The sequence below is a fragment of the Cricetulus griseus genome, chromosome 5 (genome assembly GCF_003668045.3).
Source record: "Cricetulus griseus strain 17A/GY chromosome 5, alternate assembly CriGri-PICRH-1.0, whole genome shotgun sequence".
NCBI lineage: Eukaryota > Metazoa > Chordata > Mammalia > Rodentia > Cricetidae > Cricetulus > Cricetulus griseus.
This window is the reverse complement of record NC_048598.1, coordinates 12,030,809-12,053,059: the sequence shown is the minus strand read 5'-3', so window position 1 is coordinate 12,053,059 and position 22,251 is coordinate 12,030,809. Positions and strand designations below refer to the sequence as shown.

At 43.2% G+C, this 22,251-nt stretch overlaps 1 protein-coding gene across 1 annotated transcript in view; it reads left to right on the top strand.

Moving 5' to 3' along the window:
- Window positions 1-12,518: 12,518 nt before the first annotated feature.
- Window positions 12,519-22,251, top strand: part of Tp53bp2 (tumor protein p53 binding protein 2) — a 49,092-nt gene continuing 39,359 nt past the window's right edge. The window contains exon 1 of the mRNA XM_027418795.2: window positions 12,519-12,801. Within this exon, the coding sequence (XP_027274596.1) occupies window positions 12,775-12,801 (27 nt within the window). The 5' untranslated portion in view covers window positions 12,519-12,774. The remainder of the gene's footprint in view (window positions 12,802-22,251) is intronic.

Here is a 22,251-nt window from a genome sequence, read left to right as displayed (position 1 = left end):
TGTTTATCATAAATCACTGGAAAATACCACCTGGTCTCTGTGAGTTCAAAGCCAGCTTGGTTTACATGGCAAGTTCTATACCAAGTAGGACTGTATAATGAGACCCTGAATCAATCAAACAAATAAACGTGTTTCAAAACCATTGTGCAGGTTATATAATGTTTGTTCAAAGAGCAGATCTGTTGTGGGATATTTAACTATGTAAAGATGTGTTAGATTTGTTTATGCTGTGAAATATTAACTGTGTAAAGTTGTGTTAAGTGTTTATACTGCATTTGTTTTTAATAATGTAATGATGTGTCACATTTGTTTCACCTTGTCTGACTAAGGCACCTGATTGGCCTAATAAAAAGCTGAATGACCAATAATAGCTAGGCAGGAGAGGGATAGTATTGGCTGCTGGGCAGAAAGAATAAGTTGGACAAGAAATCTAGGCTCAAGAAAGAAGGTGAGAATGAAGGAGAAAGAGAAGGACATGACCAGGGCCAGAAGCTGGGCAACTACCAGACAGACATGGAGACAGCAGGAAACTAAAATATACAGAAGGAAAGAAGGAAGGAAGGGAGGAAGCGAAAGGGGAAGGAAGAGAGAAAAGGAGGAAGGGAGGGGGGAAAGAAGGAAGGTAGGTAGAAAGCCCCAAGGCAAAACATAGATAATGAGAAACAGATTAAAATAAGAGCTAAGATAAGGCTGAGCACTCAAAACTAATAATAAGTCTCCAAACCATGATCTGGGTGCTGGGTGGCATCCCCAAAAGAAAAAGCCTGGTGCATATATCTTCAATGTCATTACCAAACACACACAAATAGTGTCTATGTGTTGGGATGGATACATTAAATAAGTACATCATGCTAATAGTTTTACTATCTATATGTAGGTCAACACATCATGTTGTCCATCTTAAATATATATAGCTTTGTTGGTTATTCAACAATAAATTGAGAGGGAAATAAATAATACAGAGAGGGAACTCACCAATTTTTAAAACAGATAATGGAAGATGTAAACAAAACTTTGCTTTGCACAAATAAGACTTCATCTTATTGTCATTTGAAAAATTGTGTCTAAAAATGATCCTGAAATTGGAATCTGTCTTCAAGGAAGACATCAGTTTTGTACTCACTTAGGTTATGTGCTGGATTTGTCAAATTATGACAACACCAAAAAGACAATGCTACAAATGCTGAGTGGAAGTCACATGTAAAGGAGTAAATGTTGAATTGTACTACTTACAGGATATTCCAGGACAGGCAAACACCGGCTAGTGCCAGAAAGCAGATCACTCTTGTCCAGGGTAGAGATGACGAGGTGAATGTACAAAGGTATAACAGAAATGTCATGTAGCTTTATTCTGTGGTTTTTTCAAGGGTTTGCATATTTGCTTAAATTAAAAAAATATGCCCTAAAATATATGCATTATATGGTGTATAAGTTAGACCTCATAAAGATGATTAAAACAAAGATCACATGTTTATGTGTCAGGATAACCAACCTGCTACTGCTTCTCATTAATATATGGTCTTGGACAAGGTCCTTATTTAAGTTCAAATTTATCTATCTGTAAATTAGGAATACTATGAGGATTTAACAGGATTCTGAGCCATTTCAGGGTTTGGCCTGGACCTTAAAAGCAACAGTCAAGAGTTTTCCCTGATCATGTTAAGAAATAATATGGTTTATTATTCCCTTGTTCTTTTGAGAGGCTGCCTCTGAAGCTACCAGGGAACATGTGTGCTCCAGCCACCCTTATACCATGCAGGCAGAACACACACACCTGATCTAATCAACCCGAAGACAAGAAGGCTTGTTTCACTTCTGCTTTGGAGATTTCTGTCCTCACAGGTTGGCCTTGGCTGCTTGGGGCCTGTGGTGGATATTTGGATGAGATCATGTGGTGGAGACAGTTGCTCACTTCCTGTAGTCACGAAGGAAAACGGGAGACAAAAACAGACAATATCTTTGCAGGGCATGCTGCCAGCGGCCTGTGTTAGTTGGCTCCACTCTGAAATCCATCGCCCCCGAATAGCATCACTCTGCCGTCCCAGCCCTCGATACACAGGCATTTGGGAGACATTTCTGGTTCAGACTGTAGCATCAGCTCTGGAAAAGCATCTTCCAGTATGTAAACAAGCAGCAGGGAGAAACCAAATTAATTTCCTTTCCTAGCTGAATACAATATCTTGTTCTTAGATGCAGCGAAGGTTCAGGCTGACCTGAGTTAAAATGGACTCATATGATCCAGCTAGGGGTCAGAACATTGTGTCCCTCTTGGACTCATCTATGGCGTCCCATTTCCCTAAGGTTTCTGCCTTTCTTGTTTATGACATCTTGTCTGGCAACCTGAGCCTGCCCTGCCCATGATTTGGTCATCTGCCACTTACTTACCTTGTGATTCCTATCTCACCAGCAACTCCTGTCTGAATTCACCACCTTCTCCCATCTATGCCATTCAATCACTATCTGACTAGCAGATTCCACCTGTGAAACTTCTGGCCTGGATGGCTCCTGCCTGCTGACCATGCTTCCCTTGGAGCCATTAGAAGCATGGACTCTTCAGACTGAATGGCTCTCTCCTCATGCCTCAGAGAAGTACAAGCATTTTTTGGCAGGAAGCTTATCTGACCTTCTAAGCTGAAGCATCGCTGCTACATTCCTGCATCCTTGCAAGGGATTCCAGTCTAAGATAAGAAATTCAAATGGAAGGGGTTGAGTTTATCATCAGCGTTAGATGAAGATACATTTTATGCTGTTGCTACAACACAATTCTTTACTCACCTGCTATGTTCTCAGAGGAAGTCTTTCTGCTCACCAGAGTGTCTTCCATTTTAATTTCTAATCCCAGTGATCTTTGGATGTCCTCCTGCTAACTTAAACACATGCTCCATGGTAACAGATCACCGAGCTTTCTTCCTGTTCCTTTGCCCAGTGTTGCATGGCGTGGAGTCTGGGCTTTCATCCTGGGCAGATGTGGATTTGAACATCAGATCTGCTGTTTATTAGCGCTCTGGCTCAGAGGAGAGCTCTCCGCCCTAGACACTCTGGGTTTGCTTTTGCTCATCAAACATGCCAATATCACCTTTCTCAGCATCTCTTCCCTTGCTGTCCCCCTGCCTGATGCTCTCCTTGTCTAGGTCTTCCGAAGGTAGTCTTTATCATTCAGATAGTAGTTTAAATGTCATCTCTTGGGATGGGGCTTTCCTGAGCACTATTTCCAACCTACCCAGCCCCAGTCTCTATGATGTCATCTTATTTTAAGTGTTGCTCTTATTTATTTATGGGGTCATCCCAGTTAGAGTGCATAGTTTCATAAGCAGGAAAAGCCCTTATCAGTCTTTCCCTCCACCATATCTCTAGAGCTTTGAATTGCACCTAGTCCAAACAAGGTAAATTCTTTAGAAATATTTGTGGAATGAATCAACAAGTCAGCATCTGTAAGCTTTAGTAAAATACAGACCATAGTCTTCCCCTTTAGGGTTAGCGAAGGTCAATATTTGTGACCAAATGTTCACGGAGGGGCTGAATGCCCGTGTGACATGCATGAAGTACTATAAAGGACAGTAGTTACAGCTATTTCTGCCCACTGTTCTCTCCTCTCGAGTACAGAAACTCCCCTAGGAACTTTGTACACACCATATTGCTATATACATGGGATAAACTCCGTGAAACCTGCTTTATCTGTTTATAATTCACTTGAGATATGGTTCATACTTGTGGTCCAGGCTGGTCTCAAAATTCCCAGACTCCAGTGATACTACCAATTCAACCTCTCAAGAAGCTGGGACACATAAACCACTGTGCCTGTTTATGAATTTAGTCAAAATAAAATTTCTTCTTTTTTAATGCAATCTTTATGGTAGTTCTTTATTTTTCCAGTCTCAGCTTGTGAATCCTCTGCCCTGTGAGGGTTTTCCTGACTGTTCACAACGGCAGGATTAGGGTTAGGTGACCATTTTCTGTGTGACTTTGACCAGAGACATTTGGTTTCATTCGTGTACTTGCTGGTAGATCGTCCTCTACTAGATTAATGCATGCTTTGAATTGTCCTTACTGTGTTCCTGTTGACAGGCCCCAGGCCTGGTGGCACTCAGGACAGAGGTACTGAAGGTTTGGATCGTGGTGGGAGAAGAACAATGGCATAGTGGTTAAGGACACAGATCTGGATCTGAGGCATCCAAGTTCAACTTCCAGCTTCTGAAGGTCCCTACTATAAATCAGCAGACAAAGTGCTTTATGCTTCTTGGCTCCAGTCCCTTAGTCATAAAATCAGAACATGAATGTGGACTGCACTATTATCAGAGGATTGTAAGTCCCTTCACACGGGTTTCTTTAAAGAGCACCTTCAACTCTAGAAGCATACCTGATTTCATATAGACGTGTTAGCACACAGATCATAATAGACATTCAATGGCAGTCACTCAAAGATATGCAAACTAAAACATTTTGGCAAATAAAAAATGTAATTAAATAGGTGGGAGAACTGGTTACAGCTGGTCCTTTGTAATGCATAAATATATTTTAGTTGAAACCATTAATAAATAATTTAACAAGGTATGTTTAATTTTATTTTTTTCAATTTCATAACCATTCTAGTAGATGGAGTAAATGTGAAAAACGTTTGAGAATGGATTTATATTCTACTGCAAATCAATTTATGAACACCCTTAGAATATAAATTAAGGAAAAGACTCTTCAGTGGTTATAACTTGGGAACTCACCAGTTGGAACTGAAAATTCTTTTCAAACAAATACTTTCCCCACATTTTGGTTCTTTTGTCTTCTGTTTACCTGTTTTTGTCCAGCTTCCTAATGCTCCCAAGAATTTTAACTACAGCAGCAATAAAGTCTGAGTTTATCCAAGATGCTTAGAAATACTACATTTCCTTAATTAAAAAGATGAGATATTCTTACCTATCAATGAATAGCTAACTTGAATGTTACCTAACACTTATTACATGTCAGTTGTGGAGTCTACATAAATGAGGTTTAAATGACATATAGAAATTCATCTGGGCTTGGTATAAAGCTCAGAGGTGAAACACTCACCTAGCATGCACAATGCTATGTGTTCAATTCCCAAGAAACCCCATGTTTACTTCCCTAAAACACCTGATTAGTTTTCCCTGTTGCAATTGTTTTTCTTTATCTATTTGGGGAAAATTTGTATAGTGCACCCAAATGGTAATAAATATTGTGTGTCACACTCACAGGAACAGCAAGTACTTTGCCTATCTATCATAAACCAGTGTGTTTTCACAGGTGTTATCTTCAGTCATTCAACAATAGATCTGAGATAATCTACTGAAAAGGAGGAAAGTCAGGGCTGGAGGGTTGGCTTGATGGTTAAGAACTCTTGTACTCTTACTGTGACCTGGGTTCAATTCCCGGTACCCATATCAGGCAGCTTGCAACTGTAACTCCAGTTCCACGGGCCCTGAGGCCTTCTGGTCTCTTTTGGCCCCCGGGGGCATCTGCATGCCCATGGCATACATAAATGCATGTAGACACTCATAAACACAAGTTACTAATAAATGAATATCTTTAAAAGGCAGGAAAGGGTTGTTTTGGGTTTACAGGTCTTAGTCCATGGTCGATTGGCCCCATTGCTTTTGGGCCTATGTTAAGGCAGAACAGTATGGCTAAAGCTGAGGAATCTGTTCACTTCCTGCTAATCAGGAAGCAAAGCACAAGAGGGCTGGGGTCCCAATGTTCATGGCATGCCTCAATAATACAGCTTCTATCATGTCCCACCTCCTAAAGAATCCATCACCTTCAACAGTGCTCTGGTGGGAAGCCTTCAACAAACAACACAAGCCAAGCACTCTTGGCAGCATTCATGAAAAACTAAAGCACCAATAACCCCTGCCATGACACACAAACTTTAAAAATGGCTTAAAAAACAACCACAACAGAGCTCATTCTGATGTGATGTGTATTTCCATAGAGATGGGGAGAAAAAAACTCATGCACATTTCTCACAGGAATGAAATTTCTTTGCACTGGGGAGAATAGAAACTGTAGTGGACTCTGCTGACTGTAGTTGACCAGAGGGCTCTGGGGAAGCCGTAGCACAAGAAGTGCCTGAATATTTTAGACTAGACTGCTTTCACTTGTCAAAACCTCATCATGTAGATTTCCTTTCTTTTCAGAGGTTGCATAATAATTATAAATAATGTCCTCTATGGATGATGACACCACTGACCACCATCAGAACAGGAAGCATTTTAGGACTGTGTCCCAGGAATGTGTTCAGGTCCCACAGATTTTATTCAACCAAACCCTCTTACAAGCTTTTATGAATTAACCATTTGGGGTCACAGTATACCTATGGCCATAGAATTGGGAAATGTACAAAACATTGATTTGAACCTCACAAGCTGAAAACAAATAACTCATTAATTTGTCATTATTTTATTCATTCATCCTTATTATTATAAGCTCTGTTTTGGGTACTAAAGTCTTCATGCTACATAAGGATGAGTAAAAAATTCTGACCCTATGGCTGACAGTCTTATGGGAGAGACAGAGATTGACTGGAGACCCTTTGTGACACACACAAGACTGGGTTTCAGAATACTCAATGGCAATGCAGAGTGTGAAGATGAGGTCTTCAGACATGGAGGAAGCATGGAAGCAAAGGAGACTGGGAAAGGATGGTGTGGCTGAGTCAGAGAGAGAGAGAGAGAGAGAGAGAGAGAGAGAGAGAGAGAGAGAGAGAGAGAGAGAGAGAGAGAGAGAGATTGTGGTACACAACGAGGCTAGCAGGCACAGATGGACACACAAGGATTTGGAGGAGTAGGGATGGACTAGGGATGGACTTTCATCAGGTCTGTCTGCTGATCAGATCTCCGTGGAAGGTGATGGTAGTTTAAACAGTGTAGTGTGGTGGTAGATGAAGGGAATTTGAGCTATTTAGGAAATAGAATAGACCAAGAGATAAACAAACTCAAGCATGATTCTTAGGTTTGTAGTTTGAGGAAATGAACATGGTGCCATTTACTGCAACAGGGAATAGGAGAGGATCAAATGGGAGAGAAAGACTATGGGTTTGATTTTAGACATGTCAAGCTTGCAAGAGGAAGTTGTCAACCAGGCACCGGAATATGATACAGACAGCGAGCACTGTGATGACACCAACTGCCTAGTGTTTTAGCTATTATATACACATAGCCATTGAATTTAATTAAAATAGAAGCATTAGAAGACTGGAGAGAGGCTTTTCCAGAATGCTTTGGTTCTATTCCCAGTACTCATGCTGGATGGCTTACAACTGCCTGTAACTCCTGTGCCAGAGGGATCTGACACCTCTAGCCTCTGCAGGCATCTGTACTCATGTATACACACACACACACACACACACACACACACACACACAAATCTTAAAAATAATTTAGTCTCTCTGTTCTACTAGTCACATTTTAAGTAGTCAATAGCTCTATGTAGTGGGTTGGGGGTGTAGCTCAGAGGCAGAAAATGGCCTTGACATGAATGAAGATTTGGGGCCTATCCTTATCACAGGAAAAAACAAGCTCCTTGTAGTATAGTTAGCAACTCTCATTTATTAGCCCCATTCTAGAGCTCAGAGCAGTCTGGGATTGGGAATACAAAGAACTGACAAGGCTTAACAGTATAGTTAACAGTGGGAAGAGAATGGCCAGTGGGATGAGTAAGCATAGGATTGAGAGTCAGTTGCCTTCAACATGCAAAGGCCAGTGAAGAATAAAAAGGCTTCAAAGGGCACAGAGAAGAAGCAGTCAGAGACAGAAGGAAAAGGATATCCCTGAAAGTCAGGAAAAGTGTGTACAGAGGAGACGGGAGAAGCATCAGCCACATGCTGCCCCAAGGAGGGCCAAGGGTGGTGAAGACAGAACATGCTTATTCCATCAGTGAAATAGAGATCTCTGGCCACTCTGGCACGATCTGCTCTAGTTGGGGTGAAGGGGATGAGAAGCAGGTAAGATGAGGATCACGAGGTCTGAAGAGAGAACTGACACCAGGAGACAAACTTATGAGCTCCATGAAAACAAGTTGTCAATGCAATTACAATTACAAATGAGTCAGGTAAAATGGAATTAATATTACAGACACATGTTTTAGAGCATCGTACCTGCCCCTCTAGGTAACCCATTTTGAGTATTTTGTCGTGGCTGTGAGGAGGCATGCACACTGTACTTCTCTCTTACCCTGACTATTTTGGAGGGCAGGTAAGAGGGGGACCATGCAAGAGCTCAGAGTAGCCCATGTCAAGGAATATAGTTCAGCCTTACAACCACAGGATGGGACACTTTTCCGAAATCCTGAAACCAGTCCTCCATGGATATGGAGGGATGACTGCAATAGTCAAATCAAAAGAGAAGTAGGAAGAGGGTAAGGAAGGCAGCCAAAGGGAAGACAGGAGAATGGAGTTGCAAAGGTGTAAGATCTCTAGTCTTTATCTTATTGGCTAAGTAACATGGGAGTGCATAGAGAGAGAGAGAGAGAGAGAGAGAGAGAGAGAGAGAGAGAGAGAGAGAGAGAGAGAAGGTCTGTGGGAAATGGGCAAGAGTAGCATGGGGAGACACATGCCAAACAGATAGGTAATTGCACTGTGCCTACGGGTGGGGTGAGGTAAAGAGAGAAGGCAGCTCCTCCCCAGCCAGCTTGTGGTAATTTCACTTATCTCTCTTGGAGTCAAATACAGAATTATGGGGTGGGGAGGACTAAGTTGAGGCCTTTGGAGGAGTAAATAGGTGAAGGTGGGAATAGAGAAAAAGTGAAACTAGGAAGGCAGCTACCACCCATCTGCCAGTCATGTGTGACTTACACAGAGCTGAAGGGAGTGAAGGGAAGCACAGACAAGGCTTCTTCAGTTTCATTCTACTATGATTAAAAAAAATCCCTCAACTATAAACATACCTGATATTTGGCAGCTGGAAATTCTCAGTTGGCTGGAAGTGAGTTTCAGGACAAATTGCCAGCGACTGTCCCGTTTTCTCTCCCTTCCCTTGGGCAGGGCATTTGTGTCAACAACAGTCAAGACAAACAACGGGAGTATATTACTCACATTCTTCTGTCCTTGTTTCCATTTTTGCGGCAGTAGTTTTTTTTTTTTTTTTTTTAACTAATCTAGTGTTGCCAGTGTTCATACCAAACATATTGCATTGAGTGTATTCAGTTTTCTGGTAGTAATGAGATAAGTTTTTCATTCCTTGACCTGTTGAGAACTGGAGCATTAGTGACCAATAAGTATTCTTTTTCTGGAAGACTGTATGTAGATCATATTTCAGGCTGCAGTTTGTTATAGGAAAGAAATAGAAACAAGTGGGATAGAGAGACTTTTAAAAGTCCCTGTATGAACTGCTGGTAGCTGAAAATAACTTACTCCCTACAACTGTGCAAAAACTCAGGGTTAGATTTTCTTTCATTTTTGTTCAGATTTTGGAAGTTAACACGCTCCTGGTTAACTTCCTCTTTCATGAAAGCTGACCTGCTCAGAATATCATCATCTCAGTTCGTGGCAACTTTCATGCTTCAGGACAAAGATCTTGGAGTTATTCTTGACTTCTCTCACATTCCCTATTTAGTCTTTGTGGAACCCCTGTGGATTCACCTGCTAAAGACCCTACATCTGAGGGGTCTTTACTTGCCACCACATCCCCAGTGGTCACCCCTACCCAAGTTACTTTCATCTCCTGTCTATAGTATTAAAGGGCCTCCTATAGATTCTCTAACTTTCAGTGTTTTGTCTAGTAGCTGGAGTGATCCTATTAAAATGTGACAGTGCATATCACTCTCCTGTTAAAAACCTTTTCTCATTGTTTCCCTGTTGCCCTAGTTAGTGTTTCTGTTGCTCTGAAGAGACACCATGGCCCTAGCACTTCTTGTAAAAGAAAACATTTAATTGGAGCTGGCTTACAGTTTCAGAAGTTTAGTCCGTAATCATCATGATGGGAAGCATGGTGGCGTGCAAGCAGATATGGTACAGGAGAAGAGGTCAAAGTTCTACCTCGGATGGACAGGCAACAGGAAGAGAGCAAAACCCACTAGGCCTGGCTTGAGCTTCGGAGACTTCAAAGCCTGCCTCCAGTGACACAGTTCCTCCAGCACTGCCACACCTACTCCAACAAGATCACAAAACCACACTTCCTAAGAGAGCTAGTCCCTATGGGTCTCTTTTCACTCAAACTCCCACACCTATTTCACTTAGTAAATCCTTATAATAATAGCCCACAGGACCTTGGCTTACTTGATTATTTTTATTTTATGTGGATGGATGTTGCTACATATATGTCTGTGTACCACGTGCACAAAATGCCTGTGGTGGTCAGAAGAGGGCATCAGATCCCCACCCCAGAACTAGAGTTAAGTTGCTGGCTGCATTGTGGGTGGGTGCTGGGAATCAAACTTCTGGGAAAGCAGGAAGTGCTCTTAGCCACTGAGCTACCTTTCCAGCCCCCACTCAATCCTTCATACCACCCTGTCTTATACCCTACTACTCTCCTCAGTCTTATAAAGTTATCTTGGCCTCTTTAGTGGACTTGAATATACTAAACAGGCTCCTCTCTTTGGCTAAGCATTGGCTGATCTGCTTGGAAGTTTTCTTTCATATATTCATGTAGTTTAATCCTTTATCTCCCTCCAGTTTGTGCTTTCCAGTGAGGTCTGTTTTGAATATTCTATTCAAACATATACCTCTAAGCCTCATCCTTTTAGTGTCTATTTCTGCCCATCCAGATACATATAATTGTTTTTTAAAATTAAATATTTACTGTCAAAATACTTAAGTACTGGTTTTATTGTCCATTCAACTTTATTTTGTTCAATCTATAGTACTTAGAATACCTAGTGCATAGCTAGTATTTTCATGAATATTACTGAATAAATGGAAGTCTTAACAAAGGATAATCTTAAAAATAAATAGACTTTAACTAAACTAGGTTTCCTTAGAACATTAAATTCTAGTTGCCTCAGTTATAATTTCATATTTAGAAATAGTAGCTGGGATGGCACCAATAGGGAGTTAGATGGTGATTTTATAGATACGTTAAATTAAGAAATAATTATTATTTTATTTGTTGTTTATTTATGTATTTGGAGACAAGGCATGTAGCTCAGGCTGGGCTCAGACTCCTAATTCTTCCTGCCTCAGCCTTCCCAGGTCTGGGATGACAAGCATGTAGTACTACTCCAAACAAGGATTGTTCATTTTTCTGTTGTACTTGCTATTAAAACCGGGAGCTTAGTCATGTTAAACGAGCCTCTATCACCGAGCTGTTTCCAGACTCTATTTTTTTTTTTTTTTCAGTTTATATGAGACCTATTCGGCCAAGCTGCCCAGGCAGGACTTTTATTTGAGTCTTCTGGCCTCACACCTTCTAAATGGCTGGGAATGACCCAGTTCAATTTTTAATTAATTTCAAAAAGGTGTTTATTCGGTTTTTTTTTTTGTTTGTTTGTTTGTTTCTGGTAAGGACTTACTCTTTCAGCCCAGAGTGGCCTCGAACTCACCGCAATCCTCCTGCCTCAGCTTCACAAGCGCTGAGACGGCGAGTGTATGCCACTACGTTCAGCTGGCCCCCCTCTTGAAGCTCCCTAAATTCAGGTGCTTCATTTCATTTCGTCTTGGAGAATCTTGTGCAATGACATAGAATTCCGAGTGAGCTAGCATGGGCTGCTTAACGTGAAATGAGACCTGGGAGCTGGGTTCCTGAAGGCTGTGTCTCTAGAGGGATGGTGGAAGAGGGCTGGCTGCTCAGCTAGCTGTTGCCCTCCCAAAGGGAAACACTGCAGCTTTCCCCGCGGGAGCTGCCAGAGCTGGAAAAGATGACCCTCGGGCTACGTTTCTAGGTGTGACGAGCTGCAGAGCGCCCCAGAAGGCTGTTTCACACATTTCCAAGCCTTCGACTGTTCAAAGCTCTCACGGCACCTCCCGCTTCAGCGGCGCCGAAGTGCTTTTCTTCTCCGTCTATTTACAAGTCAGGTTTCAGAAGGAGGCCTTGGGCCCGGCCGGAGGAGTGCAAGGGAGGGCAGATTCGAGAGCCCCTGCAGTCAGGAGCGTGCTCCGGGCCTCGTGGGGCGGCGGAAGCCCCGGCCGGGCTCCCCGAGTCCCGCGTGTGACGTGGCGCCGCCGGGCCTCTCTAGCCCTTGAGGCAGGATCTCGGTTCCTAAGGCCAAGCGCCCGACAGTCTTGTGCAATTCGGAACTGCCGTGGCGCTGAGGGACACAGCACTGGGCTCCATCCCGAGGTTTACGATGCTTGCTCTCCCGAGGCGCCGCCTTCCCGCGCCCCCGCTCCGCCCGGAGGCGCGCGCTCCAGCGGCCCCGCCGCGCCCGTCGCCAACACTTCCCTCCCCAGGCCCAAAGGTTCCCGCCCCTCGGGCCCCGCCCCGTGCCCCGCCCCCTCGGCCCACCCAGAGTCTGCGCATGCGTCTTCGTCACCCCCGGCCAGGCGCTCCCCTCCCCTCCCTCAAGCCTCCGGGCGCGCCGCGGGCGGGGCCTGGCGGGCGGGGGCGGGGCCAGCGCTGCTCCGAGGGGCCCGGCCGGGATTAGTTGGTTTCGGAGGAGGAGGAGGAGGAGGGAGCCGCGAACGCCGAGACAAAGCCGCGTCGCGTCCCGGGTATCGGCGAGGGGACTGGGCCGGGGGCTCTGTGGCGTCCCGCTCCGCCGAGGGGATTGGCGCGCCTCTGCCTTGCAACAGGTCGGCCGCCAGGCGCGCGGCCTCGTCCTCTCTCGGCTTCCCCGGGCCCGCGACCCCCGGGCCACTCAGCTCGGCCAGGCCGCGGCCGGACCCCCGCTTCCATGCGGTTCGGGTCCAAGATGATGCCGGTAAGCGGGTGGGCGTGCTGGGGCCGGGGCGTGGGGCCCGGAAGTATGCGGGGCGCGGGCGCGGGGCCCGGGGCAGCGGAGCTCCGGGTTCGGGACTCAGGCTCCGTTCCGCACGGTCCTCCCGCGAGGGTCGCGGTGCTGCCTCTGAGGTCAGGGCGGCAGCCCTGGGCCTCTGCTCCAAACTTTGCCTCTCGGATTGAGACCTTTTGGGGGTTGTTTTGAAGGTCAAGAGCCGGGGAGCCGGGGAGCCGGGAACCTTGTTCTTTTAATTGTGTGAGCCTCTTACTGGAGTGAAGCATAACGCTTGAAAAGGCTTTCCTTTCTTTTTCTTTATTTCTGCTAGCTCTCTCTCGCTCTCTTTCTTTTTTTTAACCCCCTTGAATTTCGATCTGATGTTGGCGATAGCAGCCCAGTCACCCTATCTCTTTGTGGAAACAGGTTTTAGTAAATGTAGCCTCAAAAGTTTTAGTTCGCAGGAAAACTTGTGTGACCCGCTCCCACAGCTTGTTCTGCAAGACCTTGGAGGAAGAGTAGTTCTTTAGGCATCTGTGGTGACCACCAGACCACAGGTGATCTGCAGTTTACATGGAGATGTTTCCGAAAAGCCACTTTAGCGAGAGAAAGATTTGGCTGGTTGGGGTGGCTTCTGTAGTCGTGGATTTCCTCGTGGGTGCTCCTCTCTCAGGCAGAATCAATCTTGCAATCAACCTGAGTTCTGTTTTTTAAATTTTTTTGGAATAACTTTTATATATTCTTTGAAAAGTTAATGTATTTTAACCATATCCATCTCTCCCCCAACCCATGTTCGCTTAGCTTCACTTGTTTAAGAAAACAGAACAAAAAAACCTAAAACAACTTTATTCTTGCTTTTGTAAAATCAATGGAATAGAGTGATGGAATTTGTGTGTGTGGTTTCTATTTGTTTTGTTTTTGCAATTACACATGCAGAATATGCTATCTCCTTGCCCCTTGCGTTGTAGAAGATGTCCTAAGTTATTCTGCTTGTACACATACATAATAATTTGATTCTTGGGGTTTAGATGTCTTGGGGTGGTTTTTATTGGAAGAGTCAAGGAATTCGGAATTGTTAGAATTTTCTATCTTCTGGTTTAGTACTCGTTTATTGAGTGAGGTTTGTGATGTGAATATCTCATAGTAAAATACATACCTTGATAATGGTAGGTTTCATTAACTTCTTTATTCCTTGTGTTTTTATTTCTTTGTTGTGAAAAAGCTTGTGTAGGTTGTCTACCAGTTTTTTTCTGAACAGCAAAAGGAAGAGAATAGGTGTTTTTGTTGCAATATGACCTCTTCCTGAAAAGCCAGTTTAATATCAAGGTATCTTTTGTTTTGTTTTATTTCATGTAGGCATGTTTTTCCAATTATGTAGCAGATCATCAGAATTCTTGAAAGAAGTTAGGAATCTTGGGACTAAAGTCACTTAAGTCACGTGGTTTTGACTACTTTTCTGATGTCAGTAGAATCTTAATATAAGAGGTTCAGTGTGCATGATGAGTAATCCCAGATGTTTAAAAAAAAAAAAAGAAAGAAAAAGAAACTGTCTCTTTGCTTCAGCATCTGTAACTTGGGGGTGATAGAATACCAGCTCTCAGTAGTCTGGAAGGTTAGAGTTACTGTTTATGAAGAAAGGGATTCATGTGGGATGTGGCTTAGATAGGTGCTACATAAAACTCCTGAATTGGCAACAGCGATTACACATGAGATTTTTACTCAGTGATACATAAAAATAGGATAGATTTCATTTAGCAGCCTTGTGTTCTTTTTACAAAAGAGTTATTTTGTGTTTACAAGTGTTTTACTTGCCTGTATGTCTGTGTACCGTGTGTGTGTGTGTGTGTGTGTGTGTGTGTGTGTGTGTGTGTGTGTGTGTGTGTGTTGCCCACAGATGTCAGAAGAGGTCATCAGATCCCCTGGAACTGGAGGTAGGATGGTTGTGAGCTGCTCTGTGGTGGTGGGAATGGAACCCAGGACCTCTGTAAGAATAACAACTTCTCTTAACTACTAAAAGCATCTCTCTCCAGCATCCAAGCCTCAGGTTGTAAGTGCTTTTATACTTGTATTATTGGGGTACCTGAAAAGAAAACTCTGTGTGGTAATAAGGATGAAAACCAGGGCCTTGGATACACGCTAAACAAGCACTCTGTCACTGGGCTATAAAGCCTCTGAAAGTAGGTTTTGTTCTTTGGGATAGATCTTGCCGTGAAGTACCTTGCTGCTGTGGTACCTGTAGCCTAGGCTCACAGCAGTTCTCCTTCATCAGCATCTGGAATGCATGGATAACAGACATGGCTGCCGCCCATTCCTGGCTTAAAACCACCTTTTTAAATGTGGTTTTCATCTTTAGCTTTTAATATGCTTGGATTTTTATTCTAATACGAATAAGGTTTTGTTGCATTTTGTTTGTTATTACTTTGGAAAACCAGAAATTTATCAGGAAAAGCATCATTCTAGTGGAAAGACGGCACACATAGGGTAGACCAGCTGCCTTGATGTGCTTTTTAATGTGGTAAAAACATATGTAATTGAAAGTTCTACCTTTCTAACTGTTTTCAAGGCAATAAGTACATTCCTTGGTTTCTTTGGGAAGGCATTCTAGAATTCTAGTGCATTATATTAAATACATACAAACACAGTGGTGTTCATGTATCTTCTAACCAAATAGTACAGACTCAAGTAGTCTTCCTTTCTGTGGGACGTGAAGTGATAATTGGTTACAAAGCCAGAAGTGAAGATGCATTTTAGCAGGCTAACTAAAAATAAATGAGAATCACAGAGGAGCTAATGATAGGGTACTTCGCAAGTGGCGTGATGATTACTCTCCTTTTTTTTTTTCCTTTCAGATACCTGCCATGGTTAACATCTCTTGTTCTGTGCTATCTCCACCACTTAGTGAGGAGAAACTGATTTTATAGTTGACATCTTACCTTCATTTATTAAGAAGGGTTATTTGTACTTGGATAGAGTGGCTTTTTAGTTTTACATTCATTGTAACTGATTTTCAAATGGAGGCAATTATCCAAAACAAAAATTCTCACCCACTTGAAAATGATACTAGATTTCTTTTATTACTTTCATGTTGTGAAGTGTTAAATTCCAACAAAAAAATGTTTTTAGCAAAGAGCCTATCCAACTCTGAAAGAATTTACTGCTCTTTTCAGAAAATAGTTTCATTAAAATGTTAGTTCATATTTGCTATGAAATGGTAAATTAAAAAACAGAATCTACCAATGAAAAACTACACCCTGTAATTGCCCCAAGGAAGGCCAGTGGGTTTGGATTTGTGTAGACAGTGGTGAGTTGCCCTGTATTATCCCGAAGTGCCTTGTACACAGTGTGGCTATTGTGAGTGAAGAACTGAACTTGATAAATGATTTCATTTTAATTATGTTTAAATAGCTGCCTGTGCCTGGTGGTGACTGTTTTGCATGTGCAATCAAACCAGATGTCACCATACTGCAGGTAATCTTTCCAGACACAGTAGTTCAGTTTAAAAAGCTTGGTTGATCTGACCTTAGTTAGTTTTAAATTTGTGCATTTTTCCTGTCCGTGCTGCAGAGGCGTAATTACTTGGAGTTGTTTATTAGTGCTGGGAAAACAAAGCCTGCTGTTTTGAGCTTCTGGCATGAAGAATGCTAATTGGTTATAGAGGTGACTCCTTTGCAGCCTTTCTATTCTGTAGCTCCACTCTGTGCAGATCAAAAGCAGAACTTCCGCTTAAGTATTGTGTTTTCAAAAACCCACTTTTATTTGCCAGCATTTTCCAAACTGGAATTCTCTTCTTAAACTAAAAAAATAGCCCGGCGTTGGTGGTACACACCTTTAATCCCAGCACTTGGGAGGCAGAGGCAGGCGGATCTCTGTGAGTTCGAGGCCAGCCTGGTCTCCAGAGCAAGTGCCAGGACAGGCTCCAAAGCTACACAGAGAAACCCTATCTCGAAAAACAAAAAAGCAAACAAACAAACAAAAAAAAAAAACAAAAAAAATTAAGTTGTAGGTGTGGGGGCTGGAGAGATGGCTCAGTGGTTAAGAGTACTGTCTGCTCTTCCAGAGAGCCCAGGTTCAATTCCCAGTACCCGTATGGCAGCTATAACTCACTTCCAGGGATCGGATGCCCTCGAACAGACAAACATGAAGGCAAAACATCAGTGCACATAAAATAAATACAAACATTGAGAAAAGCTACAGATGTGGAGCATTGAGCCTGTGTAAAGTCTGTTCTTTGAAAGAATTTCTTCCAGGTGACTAAGACTATAAGAAGGTAGTGCATGTGGGGTTTTATTCCAGAATGAAGTTAAGGCTCACCTCTTAAAGATGAGTTCCTGTCTCTAGAGTTGTAATTTTCAAAGGCTGTTGAATCATCTATTTTTAAAAATGTGCGAAAGATCTCACATTTCATGTGTTTCAATTTTGTGGCCCTGTGACTTCAATTATATTACATGTGATTTCACATTTGAAACTTTCTGATTTTTTTTTTTTTTTTTTGCCTTTTAGAGAAATAAAGAAATGTAAGCAAGTGTGCACTTGCCCCACGCTCTAAAAATTAAAGAGAATTAGCTTATCTGGAAGGGACCTCGGAGGGTCATTCTTACTCTTCTAGGAAGAGCTGGCATCCCCCTTCCCAGCAGATTCAGGAACAATGAGGACTTTCTGTGCTGGAGCTTTTAAGGAATACTTTGCCCTTTATCTCTGGGTGATCTACCTCAGGTGGCCATTAAAAGGCACACTGAGCCCTGGTGAAGTCTGCAGAGCGACTGGGTTTTCTTCAGCTCAAACAAGAGAGCTCTGTAGCAGTGTATGCTGGTCTGATATGTTGTCCTGTGTTATAAGCCTCTCCCTAGCTTTCTCCACTCACAAGTGTCTCACAGAAGCATGGGCGGTAAGAGCTTAGGAATCCAGAGTATTCTGTTCAGTTCATGCCACTTACTCAAGCCAAACACTATTTAAGCACTGGGTTTTGATAGTGTGCTAGATACTAAGCAGAGCATTTTTCTCTTATCCGTTAGAATGGAAAAACGTAGATAGAATGGCCACATTTTGAGGTGTATTCTTAGTTGGAATGGTAAGACTTTTTAAGATTCTGCATCTGTCCTGCATGTAGAGGTGATAGTCACAGGTGCTCCTTGGAGAAGGAGGCAGGAAAAGCAGCATCACCAAACACTGCGTGGTGTTTTATCAGAGAAGTAAGTGCCAAGTCCAAGGTTTGGATTATGGGAAGAAACTTAGCAAGTATGGTTTTTGATGGTTTAAGTTTTTTTTTTCTATGTAAAATAATTTAAAAGCTTTCTTATTTAGATTATACTAGCACCAAATTGCCAGTGAAAATAAATGCCCAGGTGACTGGTCATAACTACTGAACTTCTGAAACATTAATTGCTTTCTTAGAAAAATTTTAAAAAGATTTAATTGTAAAAAGCTGTGTATTGTGAGTTTCTGTGTGAGTGAGGGTGGGTGCAGGTGCCTGTCGAGGCCAGAGGAGACAGCTCCCCTGGAGCTGGAGGCCCAGGTGGTTCACAGCCTGGGTGTTGGGAGTTGAGACAAACTGGAAACCTAGAGTTGGAGGTGGGGTGAGGCAGGAGGTGGGAAACCTAACTTCCCTCACAGGTTAGTGAAAAAGCTTCTGTCCAGAGCTCCTTTGTGTAACACAGCCTGGTGACCTAGAGAGATCTGTCTAGCTAGTCTCCTTGGAGCTCCAAGTTGTTTCGTTAATTTGCTTTTGCACATCCTATTGAAGTGAGGTTTGAACTAGCTGTTTGCAAATACATACTCTGTTCAAGCTTGCAAGCGCTTGGGCTATAATGTACTTGGAGAGCAAACAGTTGCCATGTTATTTTGGCTAATGGCTAATGATAACTTCAGAAATTGCTCTTCAGAGGCTGGAGGGGGCTCAGTGGTAAGGACACTGGCTGCTCTTCCAGAGGACTGGGATTGGCTTCCCAGCTCACGACAGCTCCTGCCACTGGGGATCCAGTGACCATCTCTGGTCCCTACAGGCACCTGCACACACATGCATATACTCTTTCACACACATATAAACAGAAACAAAAATAAATCTTAAAAATTCTCTTCAGAATGTAGCTAATTTTTGAAGTAGAAAAAGAAAATATTTTCTATTTAAATGCACACAAAATGAGAAAATTGGTAAAGCTCTTACCAAGTTCCCATTGAAAGGGCGGTGGTTGTCTGCCTCTAAGTAGAGGAAATAGCTCAGTGGCCTTTAAAAAACATTCTCCCTCTACTACTATAGAGAGCTCAGCTCTTTCTCATTCATAGGGAGAGAGAAGGGGATTAATGATTATCTTTTGATGAGGGATGTTTAATAAATCCCCTGCAGTGGTAATTTTAAACAGGGTGTGAAGGAGATGGTGTTAAAAACAAAAGGGACAAAGGGTGGACGAGAGGCACTGGGAGATGAAGACAGAAACTGAAATGGCGGGCTCGCTCTACCGCTGTTTCCAGTTGGATGGTGCAGAGGGACCTGAGGAAGTCTCAGGATGATGGTGGGGTGGGAGCACCACGTCTTGTGATCTCAGGACTGTCTGGGTGGTGTGTAGTGAGGACTGCTTTGGATGGGATTATAATTGGATCATGTCTCTTCACTTTTTCTCATGATGGTTGTTTGGGGCCAGCACATGTTTAATACATGTTAAGTGAAAGTCCACTGTATTTCAGGCTCCTTTCTGAGTGTCATGGACACAGAACAGAACAGGACAACGTTCAGGGAGACTACTTTTCATGGAGCTTGAGGAGGTTGAGACACACGTGAAATGACATTAGATGAGATGTAAGTTAGGCTGATGTGACTGGGTGGCTGCTTTACATGGGGTGGCCAGGGAAGTGACGTTTCTGCTGTATCTTCATGGTTGGAAGGAATGAGCCAACACTGAAGATTTCTACATGGAACATTTCCAGTGGGCAGAATTGCTTGTGTCTGGGCAGATGCCCATAGTGAAGCATTGGAAACTAGCTAGACCAGAGCTTTGAGGGTGGAGAGAGAGTGGCAGGAAGTGACGTAGAGAATTGGCAGAATGTAGATTTTCTGTGGAAGGGGTGCAATAGCCACTGGAGGGGTGCAGGATAGTGAGAGTTGACATGATCTGATGACTAGGAAAGCTTGTTCCTTGGCTGTGGGGAGAAAGAATTCTAGGGGTGCCATGGTGGAAGACTTGGGAAAGGCTTTAGGAACCCTGTGGAAAATGAGCAAAATGGTCACCTTGCCACGTGAAGGGCCCAGCTGGTGCTAGGAGCTGGTTGTAGATTCAGTATCTACAGTTTACCACTTGCTCCAGCAGCTTGCCTTAGGCGGACATGGAGAGGTCCATGGCATGAGGAGGAACAAGTAGACTTCCTAGGGTTGGGAATCAGAACAGGGTGAGGATAAAGCTCACCTGTCGTTCACTTCTTCACTTCCCATTTTGTATTGGGGACTCCATTTAGGGCCTAAACATGCTGTCCACAGTGCTCGCTTTTAAAACATAAAAACCATGATGATTTTAAAGATGTATTCTGTCTGTATGTATGTGTGTTTACCATGTGTATGCCTAGTGAGGCCAGAAGACACTGTTGGATCCCCTGGAACTGGCGTTACAGAGAGTTGTGAGCCACCACCTGGGTGCTGGGAATTGAGCTCAGGCTCTCTGAGGGGCAGTCTGCTCTTAACCATTGAGCTATCTCTCTAGCCCCACAGTTTGCTTCTTTCTTTTGAGATGGGGTCTCTGTAAGTTGCTCAGTCTAGTTTGAACTCCTGGTGGGTCTTAAATTTATAGTCCTCTTTTCTCTGCTTCCTACATACCCAGCTGGTTTATAGCATGTGCCACCAGGCCCAGGTCCGCTTTTTAACTGATTAAGTTTTCACATTAGCATGCCTTACAGCCTTGTAATGCCTTCTGAAGCATTTGCCCACATAGCCATGTTGCTCTAGCAGCTTCAGATGCTACCTAACTGCTCTCTGACTTTCTTTTGTTTTGAAGTCAGTGCTGTTTTCATGTTCCTAACGTAGGTACAAAGTAGGCAGACACCTATGGAAATCAAATCATGCTGACTTTAAAATCCATCTCTTCATGTTTTCTCCATCACACAAGCTGTAGATGATGACAGCTCGTCTGTGAGATGCAGTAGTTTGTGTAAATGTGTTTATTTTATGAAGTAGAGACACTTCCTTTTCCATTTGTTTTGTGTGTGGGATTGTGCATGCCATGGTGCATGTGTGGAAGCCAGAGGACAGCTTTCACAGGAGAAGGTTCTCTCCTGCAGTGGCTTCTGGAGATCCAGCGTGGGCTGTCAGGCCTGCACATCAAGCTCTTTTATCTGCAGAACTGCCTTGCTGGCCCCCAGCACAATTATTTAAAGGTAGCTCGGTGCTTTGGTATTTTGGTTTTTGTTCTCTACAGCCAGAGATTTATGCTCCTTGCTTTGCTTCCAGCCATTTGGTCAGTGTGCATATAGACCCTTTATCTTCAGTTTCTCTTTTTCCTTGGCCTTATGCAATGCTCACCTTGATCATTAATTTTACTCCAGTCTATACAAAATTGTGTGTTCCTTGTGGTCTTTCTGAAAAACACTGTTTTTCCCTCTCCAGGATTCTTTGAGACAGGCCTCTAATACAGCGCAATAAATACCTTAGCCAGATATCAAGTTTCTTTGTTATCTAGCCCAATGAAATTAAGCCTTCTTGTGTCCAGGGTACGTCCCATTTCAGAAGATTTAGCTTCCAACAGGAAGTGACCAAAAGATTCCGAATACCAAAGTGGCATTTACTGGTCGCCCTTACTGCCACCCTGTGCTCCTAAGGAATCTCGTTAGGGCACTGCTGGGTTTTTCTCTTGCTCATGGCAAGTGTACCCTTTTGCATCTTGCTGTCCATCGCCAGCTCTACTGCACTGGAATCTGCCATCTTTCTACCTGAAAAGTAAAATGAAACATTTAATAGTATCTTCAGGTAAAACAAGTCACGTTAATAACAAAGTAGCAATGCCCACTTTAGGGGAAAGCATGGCACCATTGATCTTACAGAATACTAGTAGGCAGGAAGAATCCATTAAATATGTATTTTGATGCTTTTAATTTATTTGTGATTATGGCAGCTACTGGAAAGCAGAGTGACCTCAAAGGACATTGCTTTGGATTATGTATTTAAACTTTGACCAAATTCAGTTTTAGGTATAGTTGAAAAGAGAGTTTTTAAATTTGTCTCCACATAGGCATTGTTCTGTCCTTTTCATCTGAGACATTATCGGGCTTTGACAGTGCTCACTTTGAGGCAATGCCGTGTGTTTGTGGATACATGTTTCTCGAGGCACACACACACAGACACACTGACCATCATGCTCTAGGCTCCTGTAAGTGCCCCCATCCTCCGTGGAGTGTTACATAGATCCCTGACTCGAAGCTATTAGTTCACTCGGGCAGCCGCAGATTGCAGAGTTACTCTGT